Below are 24,334 nucleotides of genomic sequence, written 5' to 3'. Positions count from 1 at the left end.
ATGGTGTTTGCATTACTCTAGTAGAAAGGCAGTGAAGCCCTGTACGTGATTGAAGATAGGGAGGTGGTTTTTAGATGGGAGGAGGTTGTGTATATAAGCGTGTGCTGTTTGTGTGATTCTCGCAGAAAGGCAGTAAAGCACTGTACATGATTGAAGGCAGATAGGTGGGTTATAAGATAGGAGGTGGCTGGGTATGTAAGTGTGTGTGGTTTGTGTGATCCTATACGAAAGGCAGTGGAGCACTGTACATGATTGAAGCCAGTGAGGTGGGTTCTGAGATGGGAGGTGGCTGTGTACGTGAGTGTGTGGTGTTTGTGTGACTCTAGCAGAAAGGCAGTGGAGCACTGTATATGATGGAAGGCAGTGAGGTGGGTTCTGTGATGGGAGTTGGATGTGTATGTGAGTGTGAGTGTGTGGAGTTTTTGTGATCCTATCAGAAAGGCAGTGAAGCAATGTAGATGATTGAAGCCACTGAGGTGGTTCTGAGATGGGAGGTGGCTGTCTATGTGAGTGTGTGGTGTTTGGGTGACTCCAACAGAAAGGCAGTGAAGCACTGTACATGACTGAAGGCAGATAGGTGGGTTCTGAGATGAGCTGTGGCTGTGTATGTAAGTGTATGGTGTTTGTGTTACTCTAGCAGAAAGGCAGTGAAGCACTGTACATGATTGAAGGCAGATCGGTGGGTTCTGTACATGATTGAAGGAAGGGAGGTGGTGCTGGGAGGGGAGGAGGCTGTGTATGTGAGTGTGTTGTGTTTGTGTGACTTTAGCAGAAAGACAGTGAAGCTCTGTACATAATTGAAGGCAGATAGGTACGTTCTGAGATAATTGTGTATGTAAGTGTGTGGTGTTTGTGTGATTTTAGCAGAAAGGCAGTAGAGCACCATACATGAATGAAGGCAGATATGTGGGTTCTGAGATGAGCGGTGGCTGTGTATGTAAGTGTATGGTGTTTGTGTGACTCTAGCAGCAAGGCAGTGGAGCACTGTACATGATTGAAGGTAGGGAGGTGGTTGTGAGATGCGAGGTGGTTGGGTATACAAGCGTGTGGTATTTGTGTGGCTCTAGGAGAAAGGCAGTGAACGGTTGTTCATGATTGAAGGCAGATATGTGGGTTCTAAGATGGGAGGAGGCTGGGTATGTAAGTGTATGGTGTTTGTGTAATCCTATCGGAAAGGCAGTGGAGCACTGTTCATGATTGAAGCCAGTGAGGTGGGTTCTGAGATGGGGGGTGGCTGTGTATGTAAGTGTGTGGTGTTTGTGTGATCCTACTCAAAAGGCAGTGAAGCAATGTCCATGATGGAAGGAAGGGAAGTGGTGCTGAGATGGGAGGTAGATGTGTATGTAAGTGTGTGATGTTTGTGTGACTCTAGCAGAAAGGGAGTAAAGCACTGTACATGATGGACGACAGGTAGGTGGTTCGGAGATGGGAGGTGGCTGGGTATGTATGTGTGTGGTGTTTGCGTGACTCTAGCAGAAAGACAGTGGAGCTCTGTACAGGATAGAAGTGAGAGAGGTGATTCTGAGATGGGAGGTGGTTGTGTATATAAGAGTGTGGTGTTTTGGTGATTCTAGCAGAAAGACAGTGGAGCACTGTACATAATTGAAGGGAGTGAGGTGGTTCTGAGATAGGAGGTGTCTGTTTATGTCAGTACATGGTGTTTTTGTGAACCTATCTCAAAGGCAATGGAGCACTGTACATGATTGAAGGCATGGAGTGGTGCTGAGATGGGAGGTGGCTGTGTATGGGGGTATGTGGTGTTTGTGTGACTCCAGCAGAAAGGCAGTGGAGCACTGTATATGATGGAAGGCAGTGAGGTGGTATCTGAGGTGGCTGGGTATGTAAGTGTGTGGTATTTGTGTGAACCTATCCGAAAGGCAGTGGAGCACTGTACATAACTGAAGCCAGTGAGTTGGGTTCTGAGATGGGAGGTGGCTGTGTATGTGATTGTGTGGTGTTTGTGTGACTCCAGCAGAAAGGCAGTGGAGCACTGTATATGATGGATGGAAGTGAGGTGGGTTCTGAGGTGGGAGTTGGCTGTGTATGTGAGTGTGTGGAGTTAGTGTGATCCTATCAGAAAGGCAGTGAAGCAATGTAGATGATTGAGGCCAGTGAGGTGGTTCTGAGATGGGAGGTGTCTGTGTATGTGAGTGTGTGGTGTTTGTGTGACTCTAGCAGAAAGTCAGTGGAGCACCGTACTTGATTGAAGGCAGATAGGTGGATTCTAAGATGGGAGGTGGCTGGGTATGTGAGTGTGTGGTGTGTGTGTGTGACTCTAGCAGAAAGGCAGTGGAGCACTGTACATGATCCAAGGCAGGGAGGTGTGCATGAGATGGGAGGTGTTTTTATGTGAGTGTGTGGTGTTTGTGTGACTCCAGCAGAAAGGCAGTGGAGCACTGTATATGATGGAAGGCAGTGAGGTGGGTTCTGAGGTGGGAGGTGGCTGTGTATGTAAGTGTGTGGTGTTTGTGTGACTCTAGCAGAAAGGCAGTGATGCACCGTACATGATTGAAGGCAGTGAGGTGGGTTCTGAGATGGGAGGTGGCTGTGTATATAAGCCTGTGGTGTTTGTGTGATTCCAGCAGAAAGGCAGTGCAGCACTGTACATGATGGAAGACAGGTAGGTGGTTCTGAGATAGGAGGTGGTTGTGTATACAAGTGTGTGGTGTTTGTGTGATTGTAGCAGAAAGGCTGTGAAGCAATGTACATGATGGAAGGCAGTGAGGTGGTGCTGAGATGGGAGGTGGTTGTGTATACAAGTTTATGGTGTTTCTGTGTCTCTAGCAGAAACGCAGTGGAAGACTGTACATGGTTGAAGGCAGATAACTGGGTTCTGAGATGGGAGTTGGCTGTGTATGTAAGTATATGGTGTTTTTATGAACCTATCTCAAAGGCAGTGGAGAACTGTACATGATTGAAGGCAGGGAGGTGGTGCTGAGATGGGAGGTGGCTGTGTATGTGAGTGTGTGGTGTTTGTGCGACTTTAGCAGAAAGGCAGTGAAGCTCTGTACATAATTGGAGGCAGATAGGTGGGTTCTGAGATGGGAGATGATTGTGTATGTAAGTGTGTGATGTGTGTGTGACTCTAGCAGAAAGGCAGTGAAGCACTGCCCATGATTGAAGGCAGATAGGTCGGTTCTGAGATGCGAATTTGCTGTGTATGTAACTGTATGGTGTTTGTGTGACTAGCAGAAAGGCAGTGAAGCACCGTACATGACTAAAGGCAGATAGGTGGGTTCTGATATGAGCGATGGCTGTGTATGTAAGTGTATGGTGTTTGCATTACTCTAGTAGAAAGACAGTGAAGCACTGTGCATGATTGAAGGCAGATCGGTGGGTTCTGAGATGGGAGGTGGCTGTGTATGTATGTGTGTGGTGTTTGTGTGACTCTAGCAGAAAGGCAGTGGAGCACTGTACGTGATTGAAGGTAGGGAGGTGGTGTTTAGATGGGAGGTGGTTGTGTATATAAGTGTGTGCTGTTTGTGTGATTCTAGCAGAAAGGCAGTAAAGCACTGTACATTATTAAAGCCAGATAGGTGGGTTATAGGATGCGAGGTGGCTAAGTGTGTGGTGTTTGTGTGATCCTATCTGAAAGGCAGTGGAGCACTGTACATGATTGAAGCCAGTGAGGTGGGTTCTGAGATGATTGGAGGTGGCTGTGTACGTGAGTGTGTGGTGTTTGTGTGACTCTAGCAAAAAGGCAGTGGAGCACTGTATATGATGGAAGGCAGTGAGGTGGGTTTTGAGATGGGAGTTGGATGTGTATGTGAGTGTGCGGAGTTTTTGTGATCCTATCAGAAAGGCAGTGAAGCAATGTAGATGATTGAAGCCAGTGAGGTGGTTCTGAGATGGGAGGTGGCTGTCTATGTGAGTGTGTAGTGATTGGGTGACTCCAACAGAAAGGCAGTGAAGCACTGTACATGACTGAAGGCAGATAGGTGGGTTCTGAGATGAGCTGTGGCTGTGTATGTAAGTGTATGGTGTTTGCGTTACTCTAGCAGAAAGGCAGTGAAGCACTGTACATGATTGAAGGCAGATCGGTGAGTTCTGTACATGATTGAAGGCAGGGAGGTGGTGCTGAGAGGGGAGGTGGCTGTGTATGTGTGTTGTGTTTGTATGACTTTAGCAGAAAGACAGTGAAGCTCTGTACATAATTGAAGGTAGATAGGTACGTTCTGAGATAATTGTGTATGTAAGTGTGTGGTGTTTGTGTGATTTTAGCAGAATGGCAGTAGAGCACCATACATGAATGAAGGCAGATATGTGGGTTCTGAGATGAGCGGTGGCTGTGTATGTAAGTGTATGGTGTTTGTGTGACTCTAGCAGAAAGGCAGTGGAGCACTGTACATGATCGAAGGTAGGGAGGTGGTTGTGAGATGCGTGGTGGTTGTGTATACAAGCGTGTGGTGTTTGTGTGGCTCTAGGAGAAAGGCAGTGGATTTGGATTTGGATTTGGATTTGGATTTATAGAGCGCGTAGCTACCCTAAGGCATCCCAGCGCTGATAATAGACCTGTGTTTCTGGGGGGGGAAGGAAACTATGGGAAGAGCCATGTCTTTAACTGTTTTCGGAAGGCCAGGAGGTTATGTTCTCTTCGGATGGAAATAGGGAGGGAGTTCCACAGCTTTGGGGCATTGTAAGAGAACAAGCGCCCCCCAGAACGGGTCTTTTGTATTCTGGGAACGCTGGCCAATGAGAGGGAATCCGATCTGAGCTGCCTGTTCGACTGATGGGGTTTGATCAGGGAGCTCAGAATCGGCGGCCCTTTCCCATGCATCATTTTATGTGAAATGCATAGAGTTTTGAAGTTAATCCTCTCCTTGACCGGTAGCCAATGAAGGCTTTTGAGCGCTGGTTTGGCTGAGCATCTGGGATTGGTCCCTGTTAATAGTCTTGCCGCAGCATTTTGAGCACATTGAAGTCTGTGGATGACCGCGGCAGGTGCCCCTAGATATAGGGCATTTCCATAGTCCAGTCTGGCGTTTACCAAACCCTGCATGAGCAGTTTCCTGGATTGGAAAGGGACTAAATGGAGAACCTTCCGTGCAGTTTTGATAAGGCCTAGGCATGTGCCGGTGGTTTTTCTGGCCTGGGTTTTGAAATTAAGCTCTTGGTCTAACCAAATTCCAAGGCTCTTTACTTCTGATTTAGGGATGGGCCCATACAGTTTGGCCATATGAGGGATGGGGGGAGTTTGCGAGGGTTTCCCAGAAGAAGGATTTCAGACTTCTCGCCATTTAATTTCAGCCGTGACTCGCTCATCCATTTGAAGATGTTTTCGAGACAGGCTGCCAGGTTGTCTAGGTTTTTCTTTGATTGGCTGATAGACACCACCAGTTGTGTGTCGTCGGCATACATAACTGTTTTTATGCCGAACAGAGATGTGATGTCTTCCAGGGGGGACATATACACGTTAAACAGTGTGGGGCTCAGGGAGGAGCCGTGGGGGACCCCACACTGTAACGGGAGTGCTTTGGAAGTACTCGAGCCATCAGACACCTGGAAGGTTCTCCCTTCAAAGAAGGATTCAATCCAGGATAGGGCAGTGAACCGTTGTACATGATTGAAGGCAGATATATGGGTTCTAAGATGGGAGGGGGCTGGGTATGTAAGTGTATGGTGTTTGTGTAATCCTATCCGAAAGTCAGTGGAGCACTGTTCATGATTGAAGCCAGTGAGGTGGGTTCTGAGATGGGGGGTAGCTGTGTATGTAAGTGTGTGGTGTTTGTGTGATCGTACTCAAAAGCCAGTGAAGCAATGTCCATGATGGAAGGAAGGGAAGTGGTGCTGAGATGGGAGGAGGATGTGTAGGTAAGTGTGTGATGTTTGTGTGACTCTAGCAGAAAGGGAGTGAAGCACTGTACATGATGGACGGCAGGTAGGTGGTTCTGAGATGGGAGGTAGCTGGGTATGTATGTGTGTGGTGTTTGCGTGGCTCTAGGAGAAAGGCAGTGGAGCTCTGTATAGTATAGAAGGGAGAGAGGTGATTCTGAGATGGGAGGTGGTTGTGTATATAAGCGTGTGGTGTTTGGGTGATTCTAGCAGAAAGACAGTGAAGCACTGTACAAGATTGATGGCAGATAAGTGGGTTCTGAGATGGGAGGTGGCTGTGGATGTATATGTTTGGTGTTTGTGTGACTCTAGCAGAAAGGCAGTGGAGCACTGTATATGATGGAAGGCAGTGAGGTGGGTTCTGAGGTGGGAGGTGGCTGGGTATGTAAGTGTGTGGTGTTTGTGTGAACCTATCCGAAAGGCAGTGGAGCACATTACATAATTGAAGCCAGTGAGTTGGGTTCTGAGATGGGAGGTGGCTGTGTATGTGATTGTGTGGGGATTGTGTGACTCCAGCAGAAAGGCAGTGGAACACTGTATATGATGGAAGGCAGTGAGGTGGGTTCTGAGGTAGGAGTTGGCTGTGAATGTGAGTGTGTGGTGTCTGGGTGACTCTAGCAGAAAGGCAGTGAAGCGCTGTACATGATTAAAGCCAGTGAGGTGGTTGTGAGATGGGAGGTGGTTGTGTATACCAGTGTGTGGTGTATGTGTGATCCTATCTGAAAGTTAGTGAAGCAATGTACATGATGGAAGGCACTGAGGTGGTGCCGAGATGAGAGGTGGCTGTGTGTGGTGTTTGTGTGACTCTAGCAGAAAGGCAATAAAGCACTGTACATGATGGAAGACAGGTAGGTGGTTCTGATATGGGAGGTGGTTGTGTATACAAGTGTGTGGTGTTTCTGTGTCTCTAGCAGAAAGGCAGTGGAAGACTGTACATGGTTGAAGGCACATAGCTGGGTTCTGAGATGGGAGGTGGCTGTGTATGTAAGTATATGGTGTTTTTGTGAACCTATCTCAAAGGCAGTAGAGCACTTTACATGATTGAAGGCAGGGAGGTGGTCTAAGAGGGGAGGTGGCTGTGTATGTGAGTGTGTGGTGTTTGTGTGACTGTAGCAGAAAGGCAGTGGAGCACTGTATATGATGGAAGGCATTGAGGTGGGCTCTGAAATGGGAGTTGGCTGTGTATGTGAGTCTGTGGAGTTTGTGTGATCCTATCAGAAAGGCAGTGGAGCAATGTAGATGAATGAAGCCAGTGAGGTGGTTCTGAGATGGGAGGTGGCTGTGTATTTGAGTGTGTGGTGTTTGGGTGACTCTAGCAGAAAGGCAGTGAAGCACTGTACATGATTGATGGCAGATAAGTGGGTTCTGAGATGGGAGGTGGCTGTGGATGTAAGTGTGAGGTATTTGTGTGACTCTATCTAAAAGGCAGTGGAGTACTGTACATGATTGAAGGCAGGGAGGTGGTGCTGAGATGGGAGGTGGCTGTGTGTGTGAGTGCGTTGTGTTTGTGTGACTTTAGCAGAAAGACAGTGAAGCTCTGTAAATAATTGAAGGCAGATAGGTAGGTTCTGAGATGGGAGATAATTTTGTATTTATGTGTGTGGTGTTTGTGTGACTCTAGCAGAAAGGCAGTAGAGCACCATCCATGATTGAAGGCAGATAGGTGGGTTCTGAGATGAGCGGTGGCTGTGTATGTAAGTGTATGGTGTTTGTGTGACTCTAGCAGAAAGGCAGTGGAGCACTGTACATGATTGAAGGTAGGGAGGTGGTTGTGAGATGCGAGGTGGTTGTGTATAAAAGCGTGTGGTGTTTGTGTGGCTCTAGGAGAAAGGCAGTGAACCGCTGTACATGATTGAAGGCAGATATATGGGTTCTAAGATGGGAGATGGCTGGGTATGTAAGTGTATGGTGTTTGTGTAATCCTATCCGAAAGGCAGTGGAGCACTGTTCATGATTGAAGGCAGTGAGGTGGGTTCTGAGATGGGGGGTGTTTTTATGTGAGTGTGTGGTGTTTGTGTGACTCCAGCAGAAAGGCAGTGGAGCACTGTATATGATGGAAGGCAGTGAGGTGGGTTCTGAGGTGGGAGGTGGCTGTGTATGTAAGTGTGTGGTGTTTGTGTGACTCTAGCAGAAAGGCAGTGATGCACCGTACATGATTGAAGGCAGTGAGGTGGGTTCTGAGATGGGAGGTGGCTGTGTATATAAGCCTGTGGTGTTTGTGTGATTCCAGCAGAAAGGCAGTGCAGCACTGTACATGATGGAAGACAGGTAGGTGGTTCTGAGATAGGAGGTGGTTGTGTATACAAGTGTGTGGTGTTTGTGTGATTGTAGCAGAAAGGCTGTGAAGCAATGTACATGATGGAAGGCAGTGAGGTGGTGCTGAGATGGGAGGTGGTTGTGTATACAAGTTTATGGTGTTTCTGTGTCTCTAGCAGAAACGCAGTGGAAGACTGTACATGGTTGAAGGCAGATAACTGGGTTCTGAGATGGGAGTTGGCTGTGTATGTAAGTATATGGTGTTTTTATGAACCTATCTCAAAGGCAGTGGAGAACTGTACATGATTGAAGGCAGGGAGGTGGTGCTGAGATGGGAGGTGGCTGTGTATGTGAGTGTGTGGTGTTTGTGCGACTTTAGCAGAAAGGCAGTGAAGCTCTGTACATAATTGGAGGCAGATAGGTGGGTTCTGAGATGGGAGATGATTGTGTATGTAAGTGTGTGATGTGTGTGTGACTCTAGCAAAAAGGCAGTGAAGCACTGCCCATGATTGAAGGCAGATAGGTCGGTTCTGAGATGCGAATTTGCTGTGTATGTAACTGTATGGTGTTTGTGTGACTAGCAGAAAGGCAGTGAAGCACCGTACATGACTAAAGGCAGATAGGTGGGTTCTGATATGAGCGATGGCTGTGTATGTAAGTGTATGGTGTTTGCATTACTCTAGTAGAAAGACAGTGAAGCACTGTGCATGATTGAAGGCAGATCGGTGGGTTCTGAGATGGGAGGTGGCTGTGTATGTATGTGTGTGGTGTTTGTGTGACTCTAGCAGAAAGGCAGTGGAGCACTGTACGTGATTGAAGGTAGGGAGGTGGTGTTTAGATGGGAGGTGGTTGTGTATATAAGTGTGTGCTGTTTGTGTGATTCTAGCAGAAAGGCAGTAAAGCACTGTACATTATTAAAGCCAGATAGGTGGGTTATAGGATGCGAGGTGGCTAAGTGTGTGGTGTTTGTGTGATCCTATCTGAAAGGCAGTGGAGCACTGTACATGATTGAAGCCAGTGAGGTGGGTTCTGAGATGATTGGAGGTGGCTGTGTACGTGAGTGTGTGGTGTTTGTGTGACTCTAGCAAAAAGGCAGTGGAGCACTGTATATGATGGAAGGCAGTGAGGTGGGTTTTGAGATGGGAGTTGGATGTGTATGTGAGTGTGCGGAGTTTTTGTGATCCTATCAGAAAGGCAGTGAAGCAATGTAGATGATTGAAGCCAGTGAGGTGGTTCTGAGATGGGAGGTGGCTGTCTATGTGAGTGTGTAGTGATTGGGTGACTCCAACAGAAAGGCAGTGAAGCACTGTACATGACTGAAGGCAGATAGGTGGGTTCTGAGATGAGCTGTGGCTGTGTATGTAAGTGTATGGTGTTTGCGTTACTCTAGCAGAAAGGCAGTGAAGCACTGTACATGATTGAAGGCAGATCGGTGAGTTCTGTACATGATTGAAGGCAGGGAGGTGGTGCTGAGAGGGGAGGTGGCTTTGTATGTGTGTTGTGTTTGTATGACTTTAGCAGAAAGACAGTGAAGCTCTGTACATAATTGAAGGTAGATAGGTACGTTCTGAGATAATTGTGTATGTAAGTGTGTGGTGTTTGTGTGATTTTAGCAGAATGGCAGTAGAGCACCATACATGAATGAAGGCAGATATGTGGGTTCTGAGATGAGCGGTGGCTGTGTATGTAAGTGTATGGTGTTTGTGTGACTCTAGCAGAAAGGCAGTGGAGCACTGTACATGATCGAAGGTAGGGAGGTGGTTGTGAGATGCGTGGTGGTTGTGTATACAAGCGTGTGGTGTTTGTGTGGCTCTAGGAGAAAGGCAGTGGATTTGGATTTGGATTTGGATTTGGATTTATAGAGCGCGTAGCTACCCTAAGGCATCCCAGCGCTGATAATAGACCTGTGTTTCTGGGGGGGGGAAGGAAACTATGGGAAGAGCCATGTCTTTAACTGTTTTCGGAAGGCCAGGAGGTTATGTTCTCTTCGGATGGAAATAGGGAGGGAGTTCCACAGCTTTGGGGCATTGTAAGAGAACAAGCGCCCCCCAGAACGGGTCTTTTGTATTCTGGGAACGCTGGCCAATGAGAGGGAATCCGATCTGAGCTGCCTGTTCGACTGATGGGGTTTGATCAGGGAGCTCAGAATCGGCGGCCCTTTCCCATGCATCATTTTATGTGAAATGCATAGAGTTTTGAAGTTAATCCTCTCCTTGACCGGTAGCCAATGAAGGCTTTTGAGCGCTGGTTTGGCTGAGCATCTGGGATTGGTCCCTGTTAATAGTCTTGCCGCAGCATTTTGAGAACATTGAAGTCTGTGGATGACCGCGGCAGGTGCCCCTAGATATAGGGCATTTCCATAGTCCAGTCTGGCGTTTACCAAACCCTGCATGAGCAGTTTCCTGGATTGGAAAGGGACTAAATGGAGAACCTTCCGTGCAGTTTTGATAAGGCCTAGGCATGTGCCGGTGGTTTTTCTGGCCTGGGTTTTGAAATTAAGCTCTTGGTCTAACCAAATTCCAAGGCTCTTTACTTCTGATTTAGGGATGGGGGGTGGGCCCATACAGTTTGGCCATATGAGGGATGGGGGAAGTTTGCGAGGGTTTCCCAGAAGAAGGATTTCAGACTTCTCGCCATTTAATTTCAGCCGTGACTCGCTCATCCATTTGTAGATGTTTTCGAGACAGGCTGCCAGGTTGTCTAGGTTTTTCTTTGATTGGCTGATAGACACCACCAGTTGTGTGTCGTCGGCATACATAACTGTTTTTATGCCGAACAGAGATGTGATGTCTTCCAGGGGGGACATATACACGTTAAACAGTGTGGGGCTCAGGGAGGAGCCGTGGGGGACCCCACACTGTAACGGGAGTGCTTTGGAAGTACTCGAGCCATCAGACACCTGGAAGGTTCTCCCTTCAAAGAAGGATTCAATCCAGGATAGGGCAGTGAACCGTTGTACATGATTGAAGGCAGATATATGGGTTCTAAGATGGGAGGGGGCTGGGTATGTAAGTGTATGGTGTTTGTGTAATCCTATCCGAAAGTCAGTGGAGCACTGTTCATGATTGAAGCCAGTGAGGTGGGTTCTGAGATGGGGGGTAGCTGTGTATGTAAGTGTGTGGTGTTTGTGTGATCGTACTCAAAAGCCAGTGAAGCAATGTCCATGATGGAAGGAAGGGAAGTGGTGCTGAGATGGGAGGAGGATGTGTAGGTAAGTGTGTGATGTTTGTGTGACTCTAGCAGAAAGGGAGTGAAGCACTGTACATGATGGACGGCAGGTAGGTGGTTCTGAGATGGGAGGTAGCTGGGTATGTATGTGTGTGGTGTTTGCGTGGCTCTAGGAGAAAGGCAGTGGAGCTCTGTATAGTATAGAAGGGAGAGAGGTGATTCTGAGATGGGAGGTGGTTGTGTATATAAGCGTGTGGTGTTTGGGTGATTCTAGCAGAAAGACAGTGAAGCACTGTACAAGATTGATGGCAGATAAGTGGGTTCTGAGATGGGAGGTGGCTGTGGATGTATATGTGTGGTGTTTGTGTGACTCTAGCAGAAAGGCAGTGGAGCACTGTATATGATGGAAGGCAGTGAGGTGGGTTCTGAGGTGGGAGGTGGCTGGGTATGTAAGTGTGTGGTGTTTGTGTGAACCTATCCGAAAGGCAGTGGAGCACATTACATAATTGAAGCCAGTGAGTTGGGTTCTGAGATGGGAGGTGGCTGTGTATGTGATTGTGTGGGGATTGTGTGACTCCAGCAGAAAGGCAGTGGAACACTGTATATGATGGAAGGCAGTGAGGTGGGTTCTGAGGTAGGAGTTGGCTGTGAATGTGAGTGTGTGGTGTCTGGGTGACTCTAGCAGAAAGGCAGTGAAGCGCTGTACATGATTAAAGCCAGTGAGGTGGTTGTGAGATGGGAGGTGGTTGTGTATACCAGTGTGTGGTGTATGTGTGATCCTATCTGAAAGTTAGTGAAGCAATGTACATGATGGAAGGCACTGAGGTGGTGCCGAGATGAGAGGTGGCTGTGTGTGGTGTTTGTGTGACTCTAGCAGAAAGGCAATAAAGCACTGTACATGATGGAAGACAGGTAGGTGGTTCTGATATGGGAGGTGGTTGTGTATACAAGTGTGTGGTGTTTCTGTGTCTCTAGCAGAAAGGCAGTGGAAGACTGTACATGGTTGAAGGCACATAGCTGGGTTCTGAGATGGGAGGTGGCTGTGTATGTAAGTATATGGTGTTTTTGTGAACCTATCTCAAAGGCAGTAGAGCACTTTACATGATTGAAGGCAGGGAGGTGGTCTAAGAGGGGAGGTGGCTGTGTATGTGAGTGTGTGGTATTTGTGTGACTGTAGCAGAAAGGCAGTGGAGCACTGTATATGATGGAAGGCATTGAGGTGGGTTCTGAAATGGGAGTTGGCTGTGTATGTGAGTCTGTGGAGTTTGTGTGATCCTATCAGAAAGGCAGTGGAGCAATGTAGATGAATGAAGCCAGTGAGGTGGTTCTGAGATGGGAGGTGGCTGTGTATTTGAGTGTGTGGTGTTTGGGTGACTCTAGCAGAAAGGCAGTGAAGCACTGTACATGATTGATGGCAGATAAGTGGGTTCTGAGATGGGAGGTGGCTGTGGATGTAAGTGTGAGGTATTTGTGTGACTCTATCTAAAAGGCAGTGGAGTACTGTACATGATTGAAGGCAGGGAGGTGGTGCTGAGATGGGAGGTGGCTGTGTGTGTGAGTGCGTTGTGTTTGTGTGACTTTAGCAGAAAGACAGTGAAGCTCTGTAAATAATTGAAGGCAGATAGGTAGGTTCTGAGATGGGAGATAATTTTGTATTTATGTGTGTGGTGTTTGTGTGACTCTAGCAGAAAGGCAGTAGAGCACCATCCATGATTGAAGGCAGATAGGTGGGTTCTGAGATGAGCGGTGGCTGTGTATGTAAGTGTATGGTGTTTGTGTGACTCTAGCAGAAAGGCAGTGGAGCACTGTACATGATTGAAGGTAGGGAGGTGGTTGTGAGATGCGAGGTGGTTGTGTATAAAAGCGTGTGGTGTTTGTGTGGATCTAGGAGAAAGGCAGTGAACCGCTGTACATGATTGAAGGCAGATATATGGGTTCTAAGATGGGAGATGGCTGGGTATGTAAGTGTATGGTGTTTGTGTAATCCTATCCGAAAGGCAGTGGAGCACTGTTCATGATTGAAGGCAGTGAGGTGGGTTCTGAGATGGGGGGTGGCTGTGTATGTAAGTGTGTGGTGTTTGTGTGATCCTACTCAAAAGGCAGTGAAGCAATGTCCATGATGGAAGGAAGGGAAGTGGTGCTGAGATGGGAGGTGGATGTGTATGTAAGTGTGAGGTGTTTGTGTGACTCTAGCAGAAAGGGAGTGAAGCACTGAACATGATGGACGACAGGTAGGTGGTTCTAAGATGGGAGGTAGCTGGGTATGTATGTGTGTGGTGTTTGCGTGACTCTAGGAGAAAGGCAGTGGAGCTCTGTATAGTATAGACGGGAGAGAGGTGATTCTGAGATGGGAGGTGGTTGTGTATATAAGCGTGTGGTGTTTGGGTGATTCTATCAGGAAGACAGTGGAGCACTGTACATAATTGAAGGGAGTGAGGTGGTTCTGAGATGGGAGGTGTCTGTTTATGTCAGTACATGGTGTTTTTGTGAACCTATCTCAAAGGCAGTGGAGCACTGTACATGATTGAAGGCATGGAGGTGGTGCTGAGATGGGAGGTGGCTGTGTATGTATGTGTGTGGTGTTTGTGTGACTCTAGCAGAAAGGCAATAAAGCACTGTACATGATGGAAGACAGGTAGGTGGTTCTGATATGGGAGGTGGTTGTGTATACAAGTGTGTGGTGTTTCTGTGTCTCTAGCAGAAAGGCAGTGGAAGACTGTACATGGTTGAAGGCACATAGCTGGGTTCTGAGATGGGAGGTGGCTGTGTATGTAAGTATATGGTGTTTTTGTGAACCTATCTCAAAGGCAGTGGAGCACTGTACATGATTGAAGGCAGGGTGGTGGTGCTGAAAGGGGAGGTGGCTGTGTATATGAGATTGTGGTGTTTGTGTGACTCTCACAGAAAGGCAGTGGAGGATTGTACATGATTGGAGGCAGTTAGTTGGGTTCTGAGATGGGAGGTGGCTGTGTATGTGAGTGTGTGGTGTTTGTGTGTGGATCACTGTACATGATTGAAGGCAGGGAGGTGGTGCTGAGATGGGAGGTGGCTGTGTATATGAGTGTGTGGTGTTTGTGTGACTCTCGCAGAAAGGCTGTGGAGGATTGTACAAGATTGGAGGCACTTAGTTGGGTTCTGAGATGAGATGTGGCTGTGTATGTGAGTGTGTGGTGTTTGTGTGTCTCTAGCAGAAAGCAGTGAAGGACTGTACATGATTAAATGCAGATATATGGGTTCAGAGATGGGAGGTGGCTGTATATGTGAGTGTGTGGTGTTTGTGTGACTCGAGCAGGAATGCAGTAAAGCACTGTACATGATTGATGGCAGATAGGTGGGTTCTGAGATGGAAGGTGGCTGTGTATGTAAGTGTGTGGTGTTTGTGTGATCTTATTTGAAAGGAAGTCGGAACCGTCGACTGGGTTTATGTCGGTCCCATGACCGAGACCCTTTATCTCCAAGTAACAGGGACAATGTCGAATATTTTTGAATGTGTGGTTGCTTATGATGTCCTAGGTTGGGGGTGAAGATCGGGGATATAATCCTTGGTCAATGATTGTAACTTTCAGGTAACGGAAACATGCTAATAGGGTTGCTTTAATGACTTGCATAAAATAGATCTTATTAGCAACCATAACCCAACATGTTGAGGAATGATCTTCCTATAACCGTCTGACGGTATTTTAATCCATATTTCCTAAGTGTCCCTGATTCCACATAAAAAAATTGTGATCATCGGTTCTTGATAAACTTGAGTCGCATAGGTCCCTGTAGAAACACTTGTGCACCTACTGCCATCAGCGGATCTGTTAGGTGACACAGCTTCCAACTCCTGTTCATTGTAAGCTTGCGTAAATCGAATTGAACATAAATGGACATGGAAATTGTTATAGGTGCTGCAGGACAAGCTTTAAAGAAAATTCCCAGCCTCAAGAGAAATTTGCCAACAAAAATAAGGATAGGGACGGGTGCAGGAACTTTGATTGAGCTATTTGCGGTGTAGAGATATGAAGTCTATGAGCCCGCTGGACCTGGGACTTTACTGCCTGCTACAACACCAGAAATGACTGTTAACAATTAAATGAATAATTAGAAATAGCTTAAAATAAAACCTATATTTAAAAATATAGATGACAGCTATACAAATAATTGCGTGCTCTACAGGAAGACATGCTTGAAACAAAAAAGGTTCAAACTATGGATAACAAAACCAACATAGTTATCATAGTCTTAGCCAGTCACTATTTTTACACCTATATGACTTAGAACAAAGGACAGACCGTCCCTATTGCTCACAAGTCTCACGAGTATTCCTTAGCGGAAGCATGTTTTACTTCCATTGAAAAAATCCTTGCAGCTGTGCAAGCAGCTATTTTGAAGGAGCACACTTTAGCACAGGGGAATCATTGTTGTTTCTCCCATAACAGGCACAAGAAGTAGCCACCAAGGGAAGCATTCCTAATGCCTATGCCCTACACCAGAGATGGGTACAGTGGTCTTCTTCAAGTGCAGTGGATGTAAAGCTTCAGTATGATCCATGAACATGAACAAGATGTTGTTCCGACTCAAGCTACTTTACCCATCAATTGTTATCAGAGCATATGCTATATGGTTGGTTTTGCCCACAAAAGAACATATTTATAACAAAGGAGAAAGTCACATTCTTTAAGTTTATACTCCAAGGGCCTCATTTATGAGGCCTTGCGTCAGTTTTGCGCTTCCGATCTGTCACTTTTTGTGACGCATTGGCGGCGTAAAACATGCCTCCTGTTGCGCACTATTTACAAAGTGACGCATCTAAGCAGATGCGTCACTTTGTAAACCCCTGCGCTACATTATACCTGCGTCCCCCGCAAAAAGCCTCGTAATAGTGATGCAGTGAAATCTATTTTAGGACGCTGTCGCGTCAAAATCTTGCGACTGCCTCGCTGCAGGCGTAAGACTGACGCAAGCCCTTTCACATGGGGCTTTCCCCATGTGAAAGGACGCATTGATGGAGTTGCGTCACTTTTGTGACACCTTCCAGCAATACTGACGTTTCTGTAACTCCTTGCGACATGATGCGTCATACATTAAATATGACGCATCAGGTATGCCGCAAGGAGTACACACTGAGAAGTCATGCATCGCTGCTTTCACGCAGCGATGCGTCATTTCTAATAAATGAGGCCCCTGGTCTCAGTAACTTGCTATTGAAATAAGTAGTTTATATTTCCCAATTATGTTCTGTGAATGCCTTGCTGCATGGAGCGATTGGAGTCGGGGCAGAGGTGACAGATGAAAGTATTATACAGTTTTGTGAATAGATCGATGTAACAAACATTGACCTGTAGGACCGATTGCTGAACTTTGTGGAACTGGAGAGAATGTTTATACTGAGTATGTGCAGTATGCACAGTGAAATAAACTGATAATTTGAGGATTTTGCTTGATAAAGATCAATATGCCTGCACAAAGTTGGATGTATGGCTAAAGAGTTGAACATGGGCCCATTGGAGAGGAACTTTACCTTGTACATATTGTTATTGTTAAATTGTAATCAATACACAGTTTAGATCATAGTTATTGCTAATAGTGACAGTGAAGTGATATCTGTTCAAGCAAAACACTAGAAGTGTAGTTAGTAGCTTATTGGGGAGCTGTGTGTTAGGCATAACTTCATCTGTTATGAACACATTTCTTTCTTCTCTGTACATTTTGTTAAATTGTTAAGACATTGCATAAAATAATGTCATATTTTTGATTTTGTAAATTTTATGAATGAATAAACGTTTATTGTAAAGATTACTTTGGTACGCATACCTGCGTCTCATTGTGAAGTATAAGCACGACAACTCTTATCAAATATTTCAGTCTTCTGCACACAAACCTTAGTGAGAAGTGTAGCTATTTCAATCACTGCAATGTTTTGTTCCTCACTGTTATCTCTATGAGTAACTTGTGGGATTTGTTTTCCTCTTCACAGAATGATGGCACTCCTGTGCCTGCCACGACTCCCCCCATTGCTGCTACTGTGTCTGTACCATCAAATATATGTTTCAGGTAGGAGAACAACTCTCTTTTCCTATTTTATCATTTTGGCCCTTCTTTAAATTAACAATGATAGACATTCAATCAACACTTGTGGAAGAAAGTCCCTCATATTCAAAGAAGGCTCCCACAATGGAGGGGGATTTTCTCACAAGGTGGCTTTGGCTGCGAAGACTTGAAATCACCTTGAGGGAAAACACTGTCAGACTCTTCATCAGGCGACCACTGACACAATATTGTTGTAAACAAAATAGTTGTCAAAAATATTGTTTCTAAAATATGGTGTCAGTGTACTTCTAATATCAAGTAGAAAAATATAAAAAATAAAATATCGCTTCACACTAATATTGTTAAATACATACAAAATGTTTGTTTATAAATATATGGATGTATGACGTATTCACACATGCTTTTATAACTCATGCCTTTACAATGTGGGCATTCCATTACAACGCAAGTCTTTACAATGACTTGCCTTAGGGAAGCGCTGGACTTTGGATTATCATATTTTACTATTCCAACTCCAGTCTGTGCTACAGTAGAGAAGGTGGTGGATTCCCTAAAGCAATTCATTGTAACGACTTGCGTTGTATTGGAATGCATGGTAACAACATGTTCATTGTGGTGCCTGTGGTGTGATGGCACTGTGTAATTCTGTCTGCCTTGTAATATATATATTTATATATATCTTTTGCATCAACATACGCTAACCTACTCATGGCTGTATAGGAAACGGAAGTACTGAAAATTGAGAAATCCGGAAAAAATCAAATTTTAGTCAAGATTCATTGATGACCTCTTTATTGTATGGGAGGGTGACCACACTGACCTTCAAGACTTCATAAACTCACTCATTGTACATGAATACAATCTATCTTTCAAATCTACGATAGGTGCATTTTTAGATGTGGAAGTTTTTATTCAAAGCCATAGGATATGCACTAAAATGCACAGGAAACCCACTTCATGCAATAGCATCCTGCATGACAACAGTGGGAATCCGCAAATTCTAAAATAGAGCATACCCTATAGAGAGGTGTTGCAAGCGAAGAGAATCTGCTCTGAAACATCAGATCTGAACTCCCAAATAAACTAAATGAGCAACCATTTTTTAGAACAAGGATATCCCCTTGGTGTAATTGAAAATGCAAAAGCCAGAGACACCTTGAAAGCAAGTGCAGATCTCTTACGATCCAACAATGAAAATCCAGAAAGAAGAAGAAAAGATGACAGCATTACTCGACAAATCATTGATTTTAATAATCAAAGCAGAGAACTAAAGAACATCATCCATAAGAACTGGGGTATATTAATGCTTGATGGAACAGGCAAAGGATATTGTCTTCTCGATCAAATATCACGTACAGGAAAACAGCATCCTTGGAAGACATGCTAACACAAAGTCTTCTAGAACTGAAAAGACCAACCACATCATCTCGGGTGAATACTCCAGGTTTCTGGAAATGCTCTAAATGTAGAGCATGCAAACATGGTCAAAATCTGACATTGTATCAACTTAAAAATGGCCAAACTGAACATATTGAGGATCATATAACATGGGAATCAAAGTTTGTGGTATACCTGTTAGAATGTCCCTGCAGAAAACAATATGTAGGAAGTACCATCAATAAGTCTTACAACATTTACGAGCCATTAAAAACAAAGGGGCAGATGTATGTTAACTGGCGCATCCACAGGGATGCGCCAGTTAATGTGCGCCACAGTGCGCCACTGCTCCGCCATCCATGGTGCGCCGCATTTACAATGCGGCGCACCATGGTGCAAGGCAGTGAAGATGCGTGACGCATCTCTCGGCGAAGTGCGACATGACTCCTACAATGCATGGTGCGTCACCCTTACGCCTGCTTCAAGCAGGCGTAAGGAATTGACGTAGAAAGTGACTGAGTGAAATCTCATAGATTTCACTCCGCCACTTTTAGGAGGCGTTCCTGCGCAGGAACGCCCCCCCCTGCGCAGGAACGCCTCCTTATGGCGCAGGGGTTTCCAACGTGACGCATCTCCTAGATGCGTCACGTTGTAAATAGGGCGCATTGTTTGCGCCGCCGTTGCATCACATTACGTGACGCAATTGCGGCGCAAAGAGGCGCAAGGGCCTCATAAATCTGCCCCCAAGACTTCACTTACCCCATGACTAAACGCTTTCACAATTTCCATTCAAGTGATTGACAGCTTTTAAAGTACACTCGGATCAAAATTGTGAAACCAAAAGAAAGAGGTGGAGACAGAATCCTCTGATGTATGATGAAATGATGTTTTGATTGAGTATGGATGTATGTATTGTATGATAGGTAGCTTATGGTTGCTTGATTGAATGACTGAATTGCATGTCATGTTTTTTATTGTTCTATTTACCCTTTGGGCTGATGTTCCTTTTTGTCTTTTGTATCATTTAATGAAATTTCTATGTATTTGAAGTCACTGAACATGATGAATTTCTTGTGTGTTTTGTTATCAGAACTTTATTCAAAATGACCATATACATAAAAAATAAAAAAAATCTAAAATATAATTGATTTTCTGTGGGTGTTTGGTTGAATCCATTTGCTGGTTCTTTATCATTCGGGAGGCCCCTTTTGCATGTTGTTGTAATAAGAACCCTCTATCTACACAGAACAGAGTCAAGATTAATTCTAGCGATTGGCACCGGAAGCCGATTTGGCCATAATTTAGATGAAGAATTACATATCCATCTGTAGTGGAAGAAAGAGTAGGTTGAAAAATGAAAGGAGGTCCATCTCTATCACTATCAGTGATGAACATTAGAACTCAATGGTAGGACCTCGCATGAGAAGCTATCAAAATAATGACTAACTGTAAGGGACACAACAGAGGAAGATTGGTTTTGGTACACACTATGAATCATTGGTCCATCTGCGACTCATCTATTTGAAAACTAGGAAAACCAGCGAAGGCTGAACACATGGTACACTGCCTCTACTCACATGAACACTGTGAAATGACTATCTTTACTGCTGATTTTAGATATTTAATCAACTTTTTTACGGTATATTTTATGACTTACAAAGGCACTTTTTGCATATGAATTGAAAATTGTTATCTTGTAGGGGTCAATATAGTTTAATGTACTTTACAATTCATTTTTCTTAATGATAAACAATATAATGAATGCACTAGTCACGTTATCAACACATGGCTAAACCTCTCCTTGACCGCTTTTTAGAGATAGTTTGAAAAATACAAAAATAGATTGGTTTCTTAACATTTTTTACAAATGTACTTTACATCTGATGGATTTTGCACCAGCCACCTTGTATCAATTATGTACCTTATTGAAAGGGATTACATATATGTGAAGAACAACATCACAGCATGTACAAAATCATGGAGATTACAGGGAGAATGGGAATTTTATGGCAGTATCAAAATGATTACCCATCATGTTCACAACTTAATCAAGCACGAGGACAGGGACCTAGGGATATTTTCCCCCTTAAACCTTTCCCTACTTTTAGGGACAAGGTAACTAATTAATATGGGTCTCAGACAGCAGAAAAAAATATATATATATTTTTGTTTTTTTTGCACATCAACTAATAATTATAAAACAACTGTCTTAGTAAAGGAAGGTAGATTGTCACATTCATAGAAGTTTAATCAGGATTATATAAAGTCTAGTCTGTTTTCTAATAGAAAGGAATGTGGGTAATTGCACTGAGCACTTTAAAAGAGACACTCTAGTCGCTAGGCTCTATGGTCCAGTAGAAGGATGAGAGCCAAAATACGTAGACCGTCCTCTACCATTTGTACTTGCACTATAGTTTAAACAACAGCACTTTTGAAATTCATTTCTGGATGTGGTGCCGTGATCCTTCGCCGAAATCCAATAGTGGAACGGAACATCGGAGGAATTTTGTACAAATATATATATATATATATTACCTACTGGCGGTCGCCAGTAGGTAGTTATAGTTAGGACCTAGTTTCCATAGGAAATCCTCAACATTCTATTTGGATTAACTTTGGCTCTGGTTTATGAATCTTTGCGAATTTCTCAAAGAAGATGGCTCGGTCCGCTGCGCTCCTTCCCGGAAAGTTTGGGGGGATTGGTGAAGCGGGGGCTGAGATAAAAGGGGGGTCCCAAAACGTGTTTTCTCCATGTTATTTTCCATAGGACGTTTAGACACGGCTACAGGTCGAACGGCTGAATGGGTTTATAAGAAATTTGGCAAAACTGTAGAGTCCGGCTCGCAGATTACGCTTTTTTTGGAATGGTGTAAATCCGTTCAGTAGTTGCTGAGAAAATTAAAGTTAAAGTCAATTATATATCTGTAAGCGCGCACGGGTGCGCGCACTCAAGCGGCTGCGCGCGAGCGGAATTTTTTTTTTGCTGCGTGACGTGTGTTAACGTTCGATTCGAAGGAAATCAGGAAGTGTTGACCGCCATTTTGTCACTGCGAGTAAATATATTGTTCATTTGAAAGCGTTGGAACATGGAAAGGGGAGAAGGTAGAGATTGTTTTGCTGCGTAGGTTTTCTCAGGGTGTGCAGTAAGGTCCTTAAAGGCGAAAATATATATATTTTTATTTTTTTTAAAGTTGCGGGGTGCGCGCACTCGGGCGCGCACACTTATTTAGAAGAGTGTGAAAATGGAGATAAATCAGAAGTTTGAGTGCTTTGATATAAGGTGGCTCTGAAAAGAGCCCTTGTGTTAATTGAGTTTTTTCTGCATTTATAAGTAAGTAGCGATGCAGAGCCGGATGTTGCAGAGGAAGATTCTGTTTCTGTCTTCCTTCTTACTTAGTTATGGTTTTTTCACTCTCACTCCAGGCTTTTAGTCTGTGGATGGAAATCCATGAACCTAGACTCACCTATGAAAATCATACTATTGATGCTTGACTGAGGCCAAGGAGATCAGAGTGCATGTGTGTGTAAGGTGATGTACCTTTGGGGAGATGATGTTACGTTTAAACGTAGCCTCTGAGTGCTTAGTTCGGTTCTGTTCTCTCACTGTTGTTGATTTAGAGCCCCAAATACAAAGGCTTGTTGTTGCTTGTGAATCCCCAAGTGTATATTTGCTCATACTGATCCATAACGCCCCGGCGTATCCATGTCGTAGGCTGCACGAGTGGGCGAAACTCAGCTGGCCGAGCAAGACTTGGGGAGGGGGCAGGAGTCAAGAGGAAACAAGGAGGGGTTTTCATCATTTGGGACAAAAAATATTTCTAAACCAATGAAAAGTTTTATTAACAAGTCACATGACTTGTTATGCTTACGTTACGCGCTCCGCGCCGCGCCCCGGATTGCTTCCGGGAAGCTGAGCTTCGCGCCTCGCGCACCGGAGCACTTCCGGGTGCGCTAACGCAGCGTGTCATATGACGCATTATGCAACAACGCGATACGTCGTTGGGGCTCCACCGGAACTGATTGAATTGGTAGTCTACAGTGTTTCTGGCAGTTTCAGACTGAAGCTGGCGTCAGCATGAGAGCACCCCGTGGCTACGTCGTGGCCATTCTGCGAGCAATCATGGCAGAAGCTCCCCACTGGAACTCTGCGGGAGTCGGGGGCCCCGGTGACTCTTGTAGAATCTTCAAGGCTGATGGGACGCTTTTGGGAATGGGGCCCATGCCGTAGCAGTCAAGCGTCCGAGTTCCAGGGTTGTCCAGAGCCATCCTTGCAGGCCAGGCCCAAGTCTGTGGAGCCGAACGCCATTTCCTGAGCTCCGTGGCAGCCGCCTGTCGCTGTACCGGAAGAGTGGGTGCAATTCAGCCGGATGGCGGGTGAGACGCTGTAATAGCAAGAGCAGGCGTAATTCAGCTGGCCGAGCGAGGCACTGTGCCGCAGGAGCGGGCGCAACTCAGCTTGTCGAGTGAAGCGCTGGGGTGTAGCTGAGAAACCTCCACCTGGGGAGGTGGGGGTGGCTCGTTCGCGCCGCCTCTCCCTTCCAGTGCACCCCACGCCGTCTCCTGGCGCAGGTATATGTGATGGTTGGACCAGGGCACTGCAGGACGTGTCTTCAGGTCAAACGGATTGTGGGACAAGGTCCAGAATGGAAGAGTCACCAAAAGGCTAAAAGTTCCGCCGGACCCCGGGAGCCGGCCGCCTATGTCGAGTGAAGTGCTGGGATGCAGCTGAGAAACCTCCACCTGGGGAGGTGGGGGAGGCTCGTTCGCGCCGCCTCTCCCTTCCAGTGCACCCCACGCCGTCTCCTGGCACAGGTATATGTGATGGTTGGACCAGGGCACCGCAGGACGTGTCTTTAGGGGTGTAGCTGAGAAACCTCCACCTGGGGAGGTGGGGGAGGCTCGTTCGCGCCGCCTCTCCCTTCCAGTGCACCCCACGCCATCTCCTGGCGCAGGTATATGTGATGGTTGGACCAGGGCACCGCAGGACGTGTCTTTAGGTCAAACCCTCAATTATGACACCCAACATCCAGGACTTATGACATTTGTGGAAGGCAGTGACATCGAAGCATCTCAGGGACCAAGCATATGCAGAGTCCTTCCTACAGCCTCTGCGTTCCTTCTTACCTAGTTATGGTTTTTTCACTGCCACTCCAGGCTTTTAGTCTGTGGATGGCAAACTATGAACCTACACTCACCTATGAAAATCTTACTATTGATGCTTGACTGAGGACAAGGAGATCAGTGAAGCGCTGGGGTGTAGCTGAGAAACCTCCACCTGGGGAGGTGGGGGAGGCTCGTTCGTGCCGCCTCTCCCTTCCAGTGCACCCCACGCCGTCTGCTGGCGGAGATGTTGCAGCAGGCTGCCATGTAAATAGTTATTTAATTAAACGTTTTACCCTGTTACTTTGTTGGTGTGTTGTATATATTTATAACATTTGCATAGGGTTTCTCGTTATTTTGGGCGGGGTGGGCGGCGGAGGAATTTCACTGAAAAAACCATGCATTTGGATCGATGTTGCAGCAGGCTGCCATGTAAATAGTTATTTAATTAAACGTTTTACCCTGTTACTTTGTTGGTGTATCGTATATATTTATAATATTTGCATAGGGTTTCTCGTTATTTTGGGCGGGGTGGGCGGCGGAGCAAATTCACTGAAAAAACCAT

At 45.7% G+C, this 24,334-nt stretch overlaps 1 protein-coding gene across 7 annotated transcripts in view; it reads left to right on the top strand.

The window, feature by feature from the left end:
* LOC144754122 (butyrophilin subfamily 3 member A3-like) overlaps positions 1-24,334 on the top strand; it is a 600,119-nt gene that overhangs the window by 4,737 nt on the left and 571,048 nt on the right. For all 7 annotated transcript variants that reach the window (XM_078641696.1, XM_078641692.1, XM_078641691.1 and 4 more), the window contains exon 2: positions 17,219-17,295. In XM_078641696.1, coding sequence (XP_078497822.1) covers positions 17,220-17,295 — 76 coding nt within the window. In that variant the 5' untranslated portion in view covers position 17,219. The remainder of the gene's footprint in view (positions 1-17,218; positions 17,296-24,334) is intronic.

The sequence above is a fragment of the Lissotriton helveticus genome, chromosome 5_1, assembly GCF_964261635.1.
Source record: "Lissotriton helveticus chromosome 5_1, aLisHel1.1, whole genome shotgun sequence".
Classification (NCBI taxonomy): Eukaryota; Metazoa; Chordata; class Amphibia; order Caudata; family Salamandridae; genus Lissotriton; species Lissotriton helveticus.
Note: the sequence above shows the minus strand (reverse complement) of the source record. Positions and strands in the feature narration are given on the sequence as shown.